We start from the raw sequence: 17,021 nt of genomic DNA, 5'->3' as shown, positions 1-17,021 counted from the left end.
GTACATCTCCAAAATTATTTTTTTTTGAAAAAAAAGTTATTTTCGGAAGTGCATATCCGAAACCATTTTTTTTCATAAAAATGTGACTTCGGAGATGCATTTCCGAAATATAGAAGCATTCTGAATAATTCGTCGCGGGTAAAAGAAAATAGTAGGTCTATAAAGAAATTCTAAAAAAAAATTTATTTGGGAGAGTAATAGAAAATCAACAAACATCTGAAAAAAAAAAAAAAATCAACAAACACACAGGGTTGAAACTGAACTCTGTCCAGTATCGTCGAACATCAAAGAAATCCCCCAAACCTTGGCAGCCAAAAATGGACAATAGCACCGATGATGAGATCGAGGACGAATTTCAGATCGAGCAATTCCTCTACGAAGTCGAAGAACAATTCAACAACCCCTTCCTCCACTTCCCCCCTCCCTCTCCACCATCCTCCTCCTCTTCCCAAGACCAACCGTAAATAATTCCCTCATCACCTTCACTTTCTTATTCACAATTTCTGCATCTAACAACACACAATTCTCACATTCTTCTCATGCAGTAACGACATTGCAATCGCTTCACCCGCCGAATTCACTTTCAATACCAGCATCGCCTCTTTGCACACATACCTCGGTGGTAAGATTTTTTTTCAATTTTCTTTTTCTGTTATGTAATTGTTTCGTTTTCACTAAGCTCAAATTTCGTTGTTCATAGATGTGGAAGACACGCGCCACCGGACTGCTTTTTTGGACGGCGGAGCTATATTGAACATTCCACTGTTTTGTCTTCAAGGTAATATATTACTTTTGCAATTTTCACTTTCTTCTATAATGCATTTACCACGGACACCGGAAACTCGATACTGACACCGACACAGACACAAACACGCTAACTCGTGCTTATTGCCTGAATTATTTGACTAGTTCTTGCAATATTCAGGAGTTGTACTCTTTCCTGGGGCCACTCTTCCCCTTAGGGTTACTGTTTCTCGTTTTGTGACTGCTATTGAGAGAGCTTTAAGTCATGTTCCTCATACCATTGCTGTGGTATGTTAACTTAACTCCTTATGATGATTGTTTCGGAGTTTTTCATGTTTGGGATTCTGCTTTACTTTTTCTCATAAAACATGGATGAGTCATTGACATGCATTTCTATTTCAGATTCGGGTTCATAGGGAGACTGGAATTTTTACGATGAAAGCGGCAAGCATTGGGACAACTGCAGTGGTATTTCATCTCATTTTATGTACTATTAATGCCAAACTTACGCCGAATAATTTGCATAATAAATGTGTGTTCAATATGGTTTTTAACTAAAATATAAAGTTCTTTCTTTTTAATTTTTGTATTAATAAATAGCACATGGATTCCGGACACTGTGCTTCACAGAAATTTTATGTTGGTAAAGGTTTAAATTATATCAACTTTACAGTTTACATGTGTATGTGCAAAAGTCTTCGGTTTATGCTATATGAAACTGAATGTTGGGCATTAAAGAGTCAACAAGTAACCCAACTCTGTGTCCCAAAGATGAAAGTGTTAAGAAGGATGAGTAGTCACACAAGACAAGATAAGATTGAAAATGAAAGTAAAATTTAGAGAGAAAATTGAGGTAGCTCCATGGTAGAAAAGATGAAAGAACTTAGAAGACCCATAGATGCACCAATAATGGTAAATTGGTAAGGGGGTTGATCAGATGAAGAGTAGTCTAATAGTTGGAGATAGAGTGAGACTAAGAAATATTACCGACTAAACCATCAAGAGAGATTTAAAGACGATGATATGTTTTTGAACTTAATACATGATAGGGAATTATGATGCCATTGCCTTCTTATTTATGAAGTCGACCGTCCCTAGTGGGATATAGTTTGATTGTTGATGTGAATTTGAGACCAATAGAGCTAATTTAATTGCTTAAGTAATTAACATTCTATTCGTTAATACAATGCCTGATTTTGCAATGCAACAATGAACAAACTTCTTCCATTAATGGAGGGAACCCAAAACAAATGGGATCATCTGTATTTACTAGTTTTCTTAGTTCTTACAAATTACAATAGTTAGCTATCAGTCTCAGTATGTCTATTACCTTATTTTTACTTGCTAATATCATATCTACAGATTCGGCAATATGGGCGTCTAGAAGATGGTTCGCTGAATGTGGTGACCCGTGGACAACAACGATTTCACCTAAGGCGGTGTTGGAATGATGTGGACGGAGTGGTTAGAAATATATTCCTACATTTGCTGCCTTTTTATTATTATTAATTTATTATCCTCTTGTGCTTTAGCTATCAGCTAAAGATTGATGACTCCCCTTTTCTTTGTTTGGTTGGGGCTGCTCTTCTTAGCCTTATGGAGAGGTCCAAATTATCGAGGAAGATTTACCATTGAGAACTCCAAGGGATGCTTTTGGCAAATCAGCATCATCATGTAATATGCTTTCCAGCCGTGTTAAAATGCATGGCTTAAAAAACGGGGAAAATGATTCAAAAGCAAATTCAGATGAGGGTTTTGACAGTGAGCTTTCACCAATGGAAAGTAAAATCCACCTATCTGATTCTGCATCTGAAATGATGGATGTATTAGCAAACAGTAGTGATCAGGAAATAAGGTCCAATTTGGATTCGAGCATTGGGATCTGTTCCACTTCTGGAAAGCTGTCATCCAAAGAAGAGCTTAATAATAAACCATCACATATAATTTCAAAAGCATTCTTACCCCACTGGGTATATCGTATGTATGACTCCTATTGGCTTGCACAAAAGGCTGCAGGTAGTTTTGTTTTTCTTCCAATTCTATTAGATATATTTTGCCTTTTCCCGTTCTTTGGTATGGTATATCACTATTATGGCTGATGAAAATTTTCTTTTCTTTTGTTTGCTGGTCTTCTATTATTGAGTTTAAAATTTAAACAAATATTAATGGAAAATTCATGTGCAATTATTACTTGATTTTCATATAATACAATTCCTCGTTTTTTTGTGTGTTTGTTAAGCTTCCTTTTTGTACAACTATTCAATTTAAGTATTAAATTTATCTCTGAACTTTGGCTTGATAATCTGTAGATATGTGGAAGCAAATAGTCGGGGTTCCTAGTATGGATAGTCTCATCAAGAAGCCTGATGTTTTATCATTTCATATCGCCAGTAAAATACCTGTTTCTGAATCTACAAGGCAAGAGCTTTTAGACATCGATGGCATCGTATATAGGTTGCGCCGGGAAATTGAATTACTAGAGAGCATTGATCTTGTCCGATGTAAAATATGCCAAGTAATCACTCTCTTATCAAAGCCTCTCAATTTTGCCCACCATATTGCCTGTGTTTAAAGTTTATACGATTTTGGATATACAATTCTTGAAAGTGCCGAGATTAATGTTTATGCCTTTTTCTAAAAAAATGTCTTCAAATTTGTAGACTACAATTGCAAAACGAAGTGATATGTTGGTGATGTCAAATGAGGGTCCTCTTGGTGCCTATGTAAATCCCGACGGTTATGTACACGAGATAATGACTCTTTACAAAGCCAATGGTTTAGCTCTCATGGGGCCAGCAGTTACAGAATACAGCTGGTTTCCCGGGTGAGTGTCAGTCCATTCTCATGTCCTATGATTTTATGAAAGAAACAACTTGTTCAATAGTAGTATATATCAAGAATCAAACTATTGCATGCCATGAAGCTTTACAATTCTACTAGTAATGTTGGCTAGCACTCTGAATGCTAGTACATAATTTGGGAGCGGGCGGGCAGGCTGGTCTTTTCTTGTGCTGTTTAATTTGAAATCTGATATGCTTATATGCCAATATATGCTACTTTTGGCAGATATGCATGGACAATTGCTATTTGTACCACATGTAGAACCCAAATGGGATGGCTTTTTACAACCACCAACAAAAAACTGAGGCCTGCTTCATTTTGGGGTATTCGGAGCTGTCAACTTGCCGAAGAAATACGCCGAAACGTTTAGTTCTGCTGATGTAGTAGTGACCATATAGTTTTGAGTTTTATATGACTAGATAAATCTAGCTTAGTGTGGAAACCTGTGTTCATAAAGCACTGCATGGTGCTATTATGTATATAATATAAATTAATGCAGTGTTCATGTAGCAATGTGCATGGTTATATTATGTTATGTTTATAATTAGATAATGTTGATGAGTTGGTTCCCTGTCACCAATTCTTATCCACCTAGTAGAGAGAAACATTTCAAAATGGGGTCTCCTTATCTTGTTTTAACCCCCAAGTTAAGTCATATTACAACCAAACAATGAAATGCCATGTTTCTTAAATCATGCTAATGTAAAAATAATGTTGCATTCAGAAAAAAACAACTAAAAAGGAATTGAATACTATTATTACTGATAATGATTTTCCTTCTTACAAGTCTATTTTGAAAGATTGGTAACTTTTCAAAGTGAACCATGGAATGATGAATTTAAATTCAAATGGCAATGCCTTATTCCACACTTCTAGCAAGCAATAAAATAAATCAAAACGGCTCCTAAAACACTGCAGAGTGACAATGTAGTCTCTACATGCATATATAATTCGATCAAAACCTTAACGGTAGCTTCTATAGCCTGGGCTATACATGCAACTTTCTGCGTATTTGACAAGATCCTTTGGTCGAGGTAAATGAGAAGCTAGACCTGTTAAACAAAACAGACAACACAATTAAGAACAACAAAAACACAAGAGTTTTGTCTGAACTGAAACAGAACACGTTTCACATTGAAGCTCACCAAGTTCATATGTCTTAGCCGCAACACTGGCAGCAATGTTGGCTGATATCTTTCTGATATTTGTGAATGGAGGGTAAATCAGCCCCTTATCATAGTTCTCCTGTGATACCTGTGCAGCCAAAGCTTCAGCTGTTTCAAATAAAATAAAACGGTTAGCATTCAAATCAAAACCATGTCTCAACGAACACAATTGCAACATTAATTCAATGTCATGCTCTAATTATATAATAATCTTTCAAGTTTGTAATTGTATGTACTTACAGGCTGCCAAGAGCATCTCGTCGCGCACACGGATTGCACCAGAGATGATCAAACCCAAACCCAAGCCAGGAAAGATGTAAGCATTGTTGGCCTAAATTGCATAGCAGAAAAAACAAAATATAAAGTTAGTCACTAAATTGTGGTAAGGCATGTCTGTTGAAAAAGAATAAGCTTAGTAAAGAATTTAATTAACACCTGTCCAGGAACAAAAACTTTTCCTTCATATTTAACAGGATCGAATGGACTTCCACTAGCAAAAATTGCTTTACCCTGCAAATATAAGAGGCATAATATAGTAAGAAATAATTCATAAAAAGATGTTTCTTAAGTTGAGCAAATCAGAAATAATGTATACAAGCTTACCTTGCTCCATGTATAAGCTTCTTCAGCTGTGCACTCAGATTGTGAAGTTGGGTTGGAGAGTGCAAGAATGAGAGGTTTCTACATTACATGCCAAGAAATATTACAAATATTAGTTATAAGAATCTTCTCATACTGTGGTAGAATTATTACTAGAGAAAAGCATGAGTGTACCTTATTCAAGGATGCCATGGTTTCAACAACCTCCTTGGTAAATGTCTTTCCTACTCCAGATGATCCAATCAATACGGTCGGCTTAATTGCCTGATGAAATGAATTGTGAGACATCATGTAAAAGAGTTAAGGGTAGCAAATATTTTATTGAGCAAAAAGAATAAAACTCGAGACACTTTGCTCACCTTGACAGCATCTAGAAGCTCCTTCACAGGTTCATGATCATGAGCCCAAGGCTTTTTGAAGTGCTGAAGAGATTGCAGACGAGAGCTAACAATAAGACCCTGCAAAAGCGTAAACTTGTCATGAGAGGTTATGAAAAAATGACGTGCCGTTCATCTTTGCAAGGTATAGAGATGTAAAAGTTAGTTACAAACTAGTTACACCGAGTCAGAAGTTAGTTGCTCTTATTACCTTGGAGTCCACAAGCCAGATCTTCTTGCGAGTCTCTTCAACAGGGGCTTTTGTCTGGTTAAAATCATAGAATTTAATCTAAGTACTTAAAATAAAAGAAAGCCTTTAGATATAAAGAAACGAGTATAAAAACCAAGTTATACCTGCTTTGAAATCTCAAGAGCTATCAACTCTGCTATACCAGTTCCAGCCTTCAATAATCAAAATATAGAAGTAAGAATTTCACTTACAGAGAGAGTTCTAAACTATGTAACATTACTACTTTCTACGTGTCAATGTCAGTATCGTATCCTGTGTTTCATAGATTCTAAAGTTTAAATACAAAAAAGTTAACTTCATAACAAACATAAATAACTAAATTACGCTTGCTAAGAAACCTACCTCTCCAGCTCCCAAGAATAAGAATGTGTGGTCAGCTAAGGTTCCTCCGATTAACTTAAGGGAAGCAAGCAATCCTGCTAATACCACAGAAGCTGTACCCTGAATTGAATCAAAGTAGAGCACAGTCAATAACAGAAACTGTTCATAAGTCAAAATCTTTCGACTATGCTACCTTACCTGTATATCATCATTGAAAACAAGATGTGACGAGCTGTATTTATCCAGAAGATCGAACGCATTATGATTGGCGAAATCTTCGAACTGGAACACAAAAGAATCATAAAATCAGGAAAACAATCAATTCAAGCAAAACACCGAAGCCACTTAAGATGTTGAATCAGATATATACCTGCACAAGAATTTTCTCTCCATAGTTCTGCTTAACTGCATGCATAAACTCGTCTAGAAGCTCCGCGTATTCCTAAACCACAATGAACAAACAAACACAATGTTAGCAATATAGAAATTTCACTCCCAATGTAAAAAATCCAGTGAGTATGAGGGGTGATCAAACCTTCCCAGTTGCACGCTTCTGTCGAAGGCCAATGTAAAACTCGTCATTCAGCAACTTCTCATTGTTTGTGCCAACATCAATCGTTATAGGCAAGCACTGAAATTAACAAATACGCAGATTGTAATCCATTAGTTGGTTAATCAATTCAAAAGGGAAAAGGAAAAAGAAAAGCATTTCGTAGTTCTTACCGATGAAGGACGAACACCTCCTAATGCAGTATATAGAGAAAGCTTCCCAACAGGAATTCCCATTCCCTAACAAAATAATCAAAGAAGCGGACCATGTCAATATTAAGGTTCACCTGAATTTTTCTAAACATAAAGATTCACAGCGTAACTAAACCCGCAATTTACCTGGCAACCAAGATCTCCTAGTCCTAGAATACGTTCACCATCGGTCACAACAATAACTTGAATAGTTTTTTCAGGCCAGTTCTTAAGAACCTCAAGGATCTTGCCTCTGGAAAATTTTCAAGCACTTGATCAGAATTTTCCAATCTAAAATGTAAGTTATAAAAAAAAAGTACTGCGTAAAATAAAAAACATACTTCTCCTTCAAACTGATATATAAACCCTGAGGACGCCTAAAAATGCTTCCATATTTCTGACATGCTTCACCAACAGTTGGAGTGTAAACAACAGGAAGCAATTCCTCGACATTATTGATAAGAACCTTGTAAAACAGCCTCTCATTCCTCTCCTGTCAATAGGAAAAATTTCAAAGAAAGTGAAAAAAATGAAACTTCAAATGAAACTATATAGTTAACAACATGTATAACAGAAGAAGCACATACCTGAAGATCCATCAAGGCTATATACCTATGAAGAGGAACATCATATTGGCGAAGATTATGCATTAATCTCTTTTCCTATGATATGACAATTATAATTGATAAGTTAATACATGAAATGTGATTATATATGTTACACAGTGTGTTGAAAATGTAAGTGATGAACCTGAAGATCTTGAGTGAAAAGAGCAGGAGGCAAAAGGCCACGAACGTAATGAGCATCTCTTTCTTTCTCAGTGAAAGCAAGTCCTTTGTTGTAACGTGGATCTCTGAGCAAAGTGCTTCCACTAGCAACAGAGAAACTCCATGGTGTGATAGTTTGATCTTCTGTAGCTCTATCTTCACCATATAGATCCTTAACACCACCACCGACAGAACCGTTCTCGTAAGCCATATTGTCTCAGATTAACCTTAACTGTTTGTGATATGTAATGTAATGAATGTGCATGAAAACCTTATGTTATATCTGTATATATATAATCTGTTGTTTGGTTGGTTATGTGATGGGAAAAGAATAGAGGTAGATATGATAATTTCAACATGGGCAGGAACGTGCATTAATGATGGAAATAGAGAAAGTACTATTTGTTGTCTTTTTCTGACCAGTTATGAGCTGTCTTTACTGATATGGACCAGTTGAAAGACATGATTCTAGAAAACAAACAGATACAAGTCAATTATTTATTGATTTTTTCTTGCCTTATATTTCACGTTGTTGTTGTTGTTGTCGTCATAATAATATGAAAGGAAAAAAATGAGGATGGACAACAGTAAACACCTTAGTAGATAAGCCTGGCCTGGGTGAAAGCGGTGGAAGAAGATTCGTAGATTTTCCGCGTTTTGTAAAAGTCAATAATCAATGAAAGTGGCACGGTCAAACTGTGAAAACAGCAAACAAAAGTTCAAGTTGGAGACAAGTCTAAAAAAGATAGTGTTTTTTTATTTATTCAGAATCAGAAATTAAGGTTATGTTCGGTAAAATTAGTAGGTAGTTTATAGCTGATAGTTGATTGTTTAGAGTTGGTGATTAATAGCTGATAAGTTAATATGAATGTTTGGTAAATTATCTGTTTCATACTTTCATTAGCGGATAGATATAAAATGATATAAAAAATTATTTTAATAAGTGTAATAATATTTTATTAAAATAATAAGAGTATATAAATGACCAAAAAGTCACGAGTTAAAAGCTAAAAGCTCAAAAATTACATCAAATAACTTTTAAAAATAAGTTAAAAACTAATAAAAAAACTAAAAGCTAAAATTGGATTACCAAACAAATTTTTTCCATTAATATGAGATGAAAAACTAAAATCATTTTTCTTATCTATCCTAAATAGTAAATAGACCTTCTATATATCTATCTATATATTTTTTTCTAAAGCAAACTATATTTTGCTTACATGTCAAATCTACAAAAATATCTTCCCTTTCTATCAACTCTATGATAATAATGTAATTTTCAAATGCCTTTCATATCAATTTTTAAATTTATTCTTTAGAATAATAATGAATTAAAGTTCTTACAAAAATATAAAATCTTTCCAACTTTCACAATTCAAATTTAAAATCTTTAAATTTAATGTTTCTTTTTTCATATATATAATATATTAAATTTGCATTTGAAAAAAAAATTAGTGGCTTTTATTTATTTAGAATCACAAATACTACATAAAATAATTAAATAATATATAATGTTAAACATAATTAAATCAAAAAATTATTTTTATAATTAATATTAAATTTTATATATGCTTTTGAAAGAGTTTAAATTTTTTCTAATATAACATAAAATTATAGTTGTCTTTGACATGCTTTTTTGTTATCTCATTTTTTCCGCATTTTTTTTAAGAAATGATACAAAAAAAATTAAAAAACAATAAAATAATTATAAAGTTATTCATAATAAATTTAAAATATTGAAACAATTAAATAAACTTTTAACTTCTTTTTGTCTAAAATATTCTAAAGCAATTTAAAATTATAATAGTCTTTGATGTGATTTTTTTATTTTATTTTCTGCAATACTCTAAAGCAAATTACAATTTACTGACGTGTTAAATCTAAAATAAAATTTCAATTTCTATAAATTTTATGATAATAATATAATTTTTAGAGTCTTTTTATATCAAAATTTTTTAATTTTATTCTTCAGATTAATAATAAATTAAAGACCCTTACAAAGAATATAAAAACTTTCCATCTTTCACAATTCAAATTTAAAATCTTTAAATTTTATGTTTCTTTTATCTTTATGTATATAATATATTATATTTGCTTTTGAAAAAAAGAAAGATTTAGTGGTTTTTATTTATTTAAAATCACAAACACTACATAGACTAATTAAATAATATATAATATTATTCATAAGTAAATTAAAAAATATTTTGAACTTCTTCTAGTCTAAAATATTCTAAAGCAATATAAAATTATTAAAGTTTTTGATATAATTTTTTTAATCTTATTTTTTGCAATATTCTAAAAGCAACTTACAATTTACTGACGTGTAAAATCTAAAACAATTCTCCATTTCTATAAATTCTACGATAATAATGTAATTTTCATATTTTTTTTATATTAAAATTTTTAAATTTTATTTTCTAGAATAATAAAAAAATTAAAGTCCCCTATTCTTTATGAAAACTTTCCATCTTTCACAATTCAAATCTAAATTTTTTTAAATTTTATGTTTCTTTTATCTTTATGTATATAGTATATTATATTTGCTTTTGAAAACAAAAGAAACATTTAGTGGTTTTTATTTATTTAAAATAACAAACACTACATAGACTAATTAAATAATATATAATATTATTCATAAATAAATTTAAAATTATTTTTAAAATCTTTTAGTCTAAAATATTCTTTAACATCTTTTAGTAAAAAATATCTATATATATTGCTAAAGCAAATACATTGTTGACATGTCAAATCTAAAAAAAAAATCCATTTAGATAACTTTATAATAATACTGTTATTTTCAGATGCTTTTTCTATTATATTTTTAATTTAATTCTTTAGATAATGAGGAATTAAAGATTCTTCTAAATAATATAAAAAAATTCATTTTCCACAATTGAAATTTAAAATCTTTAAATTTAATGTTTCTTTTATTTTATATATAATATATTCTATTTTCCTTTGAAAAAATAAATATTCCGTGGTTTTTATTTATTTAGAACCACAAATCATATATCGACTTATTAAATAATATATAATATCATACATAAATAAATAAAAAGTTAAATTTTATATTTGCCCATAAATTTTTTTTATTTTTTTAATATAATAAAAAATTATAATTGTCTTTGACATGATATTTTTTTATCTCATTTCCCCGCATTTTTGTTAAGAAAAATAAAAATAAAAAACTATAAATATAATTTATAAAGTTATTTATAATTAAATTTAAAATATTGAAATAATTTAAAATAACTTTTTAATCATGGTATGCTTGGATCACGAGAAAAAGTGAGAGGAAAGAAAATAAAAGTAAAGAAAGTATAAAAAAAGAAAACAGTAGAAAATAAAATAATTATTTAATTGTTTGTATGAGAGAAAGTGAATGGAAAGAAAATTAAAAATATAAAGAAATAAAAATTATATTGGTACAATGACAAAAATAACCCTAATAATTTTATTTGTTTTTATTTAACTATTTATTTATTAAGTTTAATCAAATTTTAAGTGAAACTTTTTATTTAATTTTTAAACAAAATTCATCGTTTTCAAGTTTAACTAATTACATGTGTTTTAACAAAAATGTCAATAACTTGATTAAAGAAATAGAGGTTAAAATTTTCTTGTAAAAAATTACAATAGAATTGATAGTATTTGTTTACAAAGATAATAATACGTCAGATATGTATACTAAAATATTTTTGTTGTTGTGAGTTACTGCATTATTCTTCTTAATCACAAAAACAATAAATATTATTTAGTATTATAAGTTATTATATAGGGTTGTTCCTCAAAAACTTAACTCATGTTTTTGTTTCCGTCGCGCGGAAAGGATTTTTTATGGGTTCCACGTGAATCTTTCTTTGCTTTTTTTTTGCAGCGTTTTCAAACGGTGGAAAGAGAAGCAATCCACTCATTTTCTTTCCTTAGTTTTATCTTTCTATAAAAACAAACACAGTATTAGTTTAAAATAATCTAATATAATATAAAATTATAATAATCCATGATAAAGTTTTTCATTTCTATAAACTCTATTATAATAATAATAATAATAATAATAATAATAATAATAATAAAAATAATAATAATAATAATAATAACTAGACATTCTACCCGTGCAATGCACGGGTTAGTTTTATTGAATTTTTATATTATATATTAATGTTTTAAAAAAGAATATGTTGATGTAATTTTGTTTTATATTGATTGCATTATTTTATAAAAAAAATAGCAATGATTTAATAATTTGTATTTTTAATATAATTTGAAAACGGGAAAATTAAAGTATTTTTAATATAATTTGAAAACGAGAAAATTAAAGAATAAAAAATATTAAAATTTAAAGAAAATAGAAAAAAACTAATTCACATATTAATCCATGGTTTACAAATAAACTAATTCACATTTGACATGTGATGTCTTTAGTTTATCTTTATTGATTGAGTATTGTATCAAATATTAAATTCATTCATAAATATTGAAAAAGTGTTGAATATAAAAAGAAATAAAAATTAAAGAAAATTTGGGTTTTGAAATTTTAATGTGGGTTACCGTTATTCTTGTTTTTTTTAATTAATTAATTTTTTTAAAAATAAATTTAGGAATTTTAAAATTAGGAAGTGGGTAGTGGGTTATTTTGGTTAATAGTTAATGGATAAATGAATTTTATTATTCTTAATTTTAATTTAACATCTTTATTATTATTATTATTATTATTATTATTATTAATTTATTAATAAATTTAGGAAATTTTAAAAATAGAAAGTGGGAAGTGGGTTATTATGGTTAATAGTTAGTGGGTAAATGAATTTTATTATTATTAATATTAATTTAATACTATTATTATTATCATTAATTTTAATATTTTATTATTATTAATATTAATTTAAGATAATTATTATTATTAATTTTATTTTAATTATTAATTAATTAATAAGTGAATTAATTTTTGTGGGAGTTTTGGAGGGAAGAAGTTATAGGATTATAATTTATGATGATGATGATGATAATAATAATAATAATAATAATAATAATAATAATAATAATAATAATAATAATAATAATAATAATAATAATAATAATAATAATAATAATAAGGAATAAAAGACTTTGTAATTGGGAGGTTTCCGAAGTGCTCTCTCTAAAGCGATTTCCGGCGAAGGTTTTTAGGTTTTCGACGCGGTGGTTCCAGAGATAATCTAAGCTAATTTCCTCGCTCCTGTTGGTTTAAATTCCTAGCTCTAGGGTTAGGGACCACGGGAAGAGGAGAAAGGTCGACGAGGACTCTGGAAAAGTTGGTGCGATGGCTCGTGGGAGGGGACGTCCAAAAGGAAAGGTGTCAGTTCCGACGGTGCAATCAGGGGTGAGAAGTGAGAAGGGGGGCACAAGTTCTGAAACACAAGGTTCTAGGGATGATGCAGTGGTAAAGGATGGTAGTTCGGAGGCGGGTGGCAACCAAAAAAAGACTGAACAAAGTAAGATGCTTGAAGGAAAGATAGATGAAGGGAAAAAGCTGTGGGTTGATGTTATTAGTGGTAACAGACTCCCAGCTAATGGCCTAGCTATTGAGTACTCAGTGCCAAAGCTTGTTGATGGTGAAATCGAAATAGAGATTGAGAACGCAGATGTAGATTCAGAAGTTCGCTTCTGGGAAGACTCTCTAATAATGTATGCACTAGGAAAAGATATGAGTATGAATGCTACTAAGCAATTCATGGAGCGTTCCTGGAACTTTGTCAAGCTACCATACCTGTTGTACCACGACGAGGGCTATTTTCTGATGAAGTTTCACTCGGCGGAGGATAAGGAATTAGTGTTGGCCAAAGGACCATACTCGATTTATAACATGCCAATGGTGCTGAAGCATTGGGATCCTAGCTTTATTTTCAAGAGGGATATGATAAGGACCATCCCAGTGTGGGTGAAACTCCCAAACCTCCCCTACCTCTGTGGGGTGCTTCGAGCCTGGGAAATATTGGTAGTGCGATTGGTAAACCCTTGTTTACGGATGAATGCACTGCGAACAAATTAAGGATATCTTTTGCCAGAATTTTGGTTGAGATTGACATCACTAAGAAACTGAAGGAGAGTATTATGATCAAAGACAACCAAGGCATTCAATTTGATCAACCATTGGAGTATGAGTGGAAACCAAAGTATTGTGATACTTGCCAAAAGGTAGGGCACCACTGTGAAGAGGAGAAACGTCAAGTAAAGAAACAATGGCAGCCAAAAGCTAGAGCAGAAATAATATAGAAAGTAGAGGAGGCTCCAAAGAACACTGCTGAGGTAAGCACACCTGATAACCCAATCAGTACTTATGAGGAATGGACACAGGTCTCCACTAGGCGCTTGAAAGGGAAAGCTGTTCTTCAAGATGAGACGGAGATTCCATGTAGAAATATTTTTCATCCATTAGTAATTGGGAAGGAACCCATAGTGGGCTCTGAACATGTCCCATGATCATCTCCTGGAACGTGCGAGGGTTGAATAAAGCAGGGAAATGTAGAGAGATCGCAGCCCGTCTCAAAAAACTTAACCCTGATTTTGGTATCTTGGTAGAAACCCGAGTGAAGTTTTCTAAGAAGGATAGTATTCGGAATAAGCTGGGTGGTCATTTGTCTTTTATTGACAATTACCAATCCCATGAAAATGGTAGATTGTGGATTTTCTGGAATCCTAATAAAGTTTGTATTAAGACTATCAAAGTATCCGATCAGTTTATCCATTTTAGTGTCTACAAACCTAATGGAGATTTTCATATGTGGGGGACTGCCATATATGCACACAATACGCTGGAGAAACGAAAGGTGTTGTGGTCTGATATTGAGAGTCTTGCTCAAATTTCCCAGGGGCCATGGTTTCTCATGGGGGATTTTAACAACGTGATGTCTGTACATGATAGGATTGGAGGGAACCCTGTACTAGAGCATGAGTTTAGAGATTTGAGAGATATGATGGCTGCTACAGGTCTGTTCGAGAAAGAAAGTAGTGGAGATCACTTCACATGGTCAAACAATCAAGTGAATGGGATTATCTACTCTAGAATTGACAGAGTCATTAGAAATGTGATATGGCAACAACAGCATGCTGACTCCAAATTGCAAATTATGGACCATGGAGTGTTAGACCATGCCCTGTTATGTCTGGAATACAAAATGCAGCAAACCCCAGTGCACAAAAGTTTCAGATTCCCTAATGTCCTACTACAAATGGAGGGTTTTGAGAGCTCTGTGAAGGAAAACTGGTGTGTTGAGATTGAAGGTAAACCTATGGTTAGGCTGTGGAAAAAATTGAAAAGATTGCAGCAGGTGGTAAAGTAGAACATGAAGCCACTAAAAGGGCTGACTAAACAAATTGATAATGCTAGAAAAGACTTGGCAGAAGCTCAGGAAAATCTCCTCAATGATAGAATGTCAACAATCAGAATTGATTTGGTTTAGGAGAAAAGGCAGATTCTGTTGGACCTGGCTGGTATAGAAGAGAATCTCCTTCGACAAAGGGCCTAAGCTGAGTGGATTAAGCTAGGAGATTGTAATAATGCATATTTCTTTGCTCTCCTTAAGAGCAAATTCTCTCAAACCTCTATTACAATGCTAAAGGATGCAAATGGGAAAAATCTGAGTACTCAAGAGGAAATTGAGGAGGAAGTGCTTAGCTTCTATAGGAAACTTGTGGGTGATGAAAAACCTATGCAGCAAAAGGTGGACATTGAAGTGCTAAGGAATGGAAAGCAAGTGAGTAGAGACCATTGCAAAATGCTCATAGCACCCATTACTGAAGAAGAGATTTACAATGCACTTAAAAAGATCAATGACCTCACTGCTCCAGGTATAGATGGTTTTGGGGCAAAATTCTACAAAGCCTGCTGGCATATCATAAAAAAGGATGTGGTTGAGGCTGTGCAGGATTTCTTTGAGAATGGGAGAATGTAAAAGGCTATTAACTGTACCCTGGTGACTGTTATTCCCAAGAAGGTAAATGCTTGTGAGGTTAAGGACTTCAGACCAATATCCTGCTGCACAATTGTTTACAAACTTATTTCTAAGGTCCTCACAAACAGAATTGGAAGCATGATAGGGAGCATTGTTGACCAAAGTCAGACTGCTTTCATCCCTGGCCAACACATCCAAGACCATGTACTACTGGCTTATGAACTTATTCGAGGCTATGGCGCAATAAGTGGACCACCCAGATGCATGATTCAGATGGATATCCAGAAGGCCTATGATAGTGTAGATTGGACAACGCTTGAGGACATTCTTGCTGAACTGGGATTTCCAAATAAGTGTATTGGATGGATCATGACTATGGTAAGAACTGTCTCCTATAGGTACAAAATTAACCATAATGTTACTGATATAATTGAGGCCAAGAGGGGGCTGAGACAGGGAGACCCCCTGTCCCCACTTCTCTTTGTTATTGTTGTGAATTCAATGCCAAGAACAAAGTATAATGCAAGAGAAGAATAAAGGACAAGGAAGAAGAGGAACACAAGAATTGGTTATAACCGTTATTCTTTTACTTTCTCTTAAAACAAGATTACAAGTTTACAAGAATAACAAATAATCTCTCTCACCCTAAATTAGGATTTGCAGCTTAGCAATGATGAGAGACTAGTATGCTATTTATAATAAAACCTAACATACTAACTAATGGGCTTTTTCCACAAGGCCCATTACACAAGTCAACTTAATAAACAAGCTAACTTAACAAATAAGGGTTTAAACACTAAAACCTAATTTAACATGCTAACAACCCTAGCATCTTCGACACAAGCATGTGAACAACCTTCGACTTCATGCTTAACCCTGTCGAACCAAGAAGCTACCCTTCGGCCATACTAGAGTTCGATCCAAAATCTCACAAATCTCCACCTTGGATCTAACTCTACAACATCAAGGGAACAAACTAGCTTTCTTCATGCAGTTTTATCAACTGCATACAGTGGAAAAACTTGCAACTCGGCAATGTCTTGGTGATCATATCAGCAGCATTGTCTTCAGTCGAAACCTTCAGCACTTGGACTTCTCCACGCTCGATTACTCCTCTGACGAAATGCAGCCTCACATCAATGTGCTTAGTTCGCTCATGATAGGCTGAATTCTTCGACAGGTGTATTGCACTTTGACTATCACATTTAACAGTGATACCTCGACCTTGAAGTTTCAGCTCCTTCGCAAAACCTTCAAGCCACAATGCTTCTTTCACAGCTTCA

At 32.5% G+C, this 17,021-nt stretch overlaps 3 protein-coding genes across 3 annotated transcripts; 2 read left to right on the top strand and 1 right to left on the bottom strand.

Annotated features, from left to right (window-relative positions):
• The first annotated feature begins 214 nt into the window (after positions 1-214).
• LOC131660116 (uncharacterized) lies at positions 215-4,165 on the top strand. Its single transcript, XM_058929258.1, has 10 exons — positions 215-460; positions 546-622; positions 701-778; positions 926-1,032; positions 1,147-1,212; positions 2,107-2,208; positions 2,337-2,760; positions 3,054-3,259; positions 3,405-3,568; positions 3,811-4,165. The coding sequence occupies exons 1-10, from the start codon at positions 318-320 to the stop codon at positions 3,953-3,955; spliced, it is 1,512 nt and encodes a 503-aa protein (XP_058785241.1). The 5' UTR covers positions 215-317; the 3' UTR covers positions 3,956-4,165.
• A 155-nt stretch (positions 4,166-4,320) lies between these two features.
• Positions 4,321-8,174, bottom strand: LOC131660114 (NADP-dependent malic enzyme). Its single transcript, XM_058929257.1, has 18 exons — positions 7,791-8,174; positions 7,628-7,702; positions 7,382-7,533; positions 7,188-7,293; positions 7,023-7,088; positions 6,835-6,930; positions 6,670-6,741; positions 6,498-6,581; positions 6,321-6,419; positions 6,083-6,130; positions 5,940-5,993; positions 5,711-5,809; positions 5,526-5,615; positions 5,355-5,432; positions 5,187-5,261; positions 4,992-5,082; positions 4,731-4,859; positions 4,321-4,637 (listed from the first exon to the last, which is right to left on the bottom strand). The coding sequence occupies exons 1-18, from the start codon at positions 8,016-8,018 to the stop codon at positions 4,549-4,551; spliced, it is 1,731 nt and encodes a 576-aa protein (XP_058785240.1). The 5' UTR covers positions 8,019-8,174; the 3' UTR covers positions 4,321-4,548.
• A 6,088-nt stretch (positions 8,175-14,262) lies between these two features.
• Positions 14,263-15,126, top strand: LOC131657446 (uncharacterized). Its single transcript, XM_058926844.1, has one exon. The coding sequence runs from the start codon at positions 14,263-14,265 to the stop codon at positions 15,124-15,126; it is 864 nt and encodes a 287-aa protein (XP_058782827.1).
• Positions 15,127-17,021: the final 1,895 nt, after the last annotated feature.

Source organism: Vicia villosa, linkage group LG3, assembly GCF_029867415.1.
Source record: "Vicia villosa cultivar HV-30 ecotype Madison, WI linkage group LG3, Vvil1.0, whole genome shotgun sequence".
NCBI classification, from domain to species: Eukaryota; Viridiplantae; Streptophyta; class Magnoliopsida; order Fabales; family Fabaceae; genus Vicia; species Vicia villosa.
The sequence above is the reverse complement of the archived record's forward strand: the minus strand, read 5'-3'. Positions and strand labels throughout refer to the sequence as shown.

Excerpts from the sequence above, each read along its gene's own strand:
- LOC131660114 (XM_058929257.1), bottom strand. The coding sequence starts at position 8,018 with ATGGCTTACGAGAACGGTTCTGTCGGTGGTGGTGTTAAGGATCTATAT. Across the intron at positions 6,420-6,497 it reads TTTTCAATGATGATATACAG|GGTACAGCTTCTGTGGTATT; the intron begins GTAAGGTAGCAT and ends GATTCAATTCAG. Across the intron at positions 5,810-5,939 it reads TCTGGCTTGTGGACTCCAAG|GGTCTTATTGTTAGCTCTCG; the intron begins GTAATAAGAGCA and ends ACGCTTTTGCAG.
- LOC131657446 (XM_058926844.1), top strand. The coding sequence starts at position 14,263 with ATGATCATCTCCTGGAACGTGCGAGGGTTGAATAAAGCAGGGAAATGT.
- LOC131660116 (XM_058929258.1), top strand. The coding sequence starts at position 318 with ATGGACAATAGCACCGATGATGAGATCGAGGACGAATTTCAGATCGAG. Across the intron at positions 1,033-1,146 it reads TTCCTCATACCATTGCTGTG|ATTCGGGTTCATAGGGAGAC; the intron begins GTATGTTAACTT and ends TTTCTATTTCAG. Across the intron at positions 3,569-3,810 it reads GAATACAGCTGGTTTCCCGG|ATATGCATGGACAATTGCTA; the intron begins GTGAGTGTCAGT and ends TACTTTTGGCAG.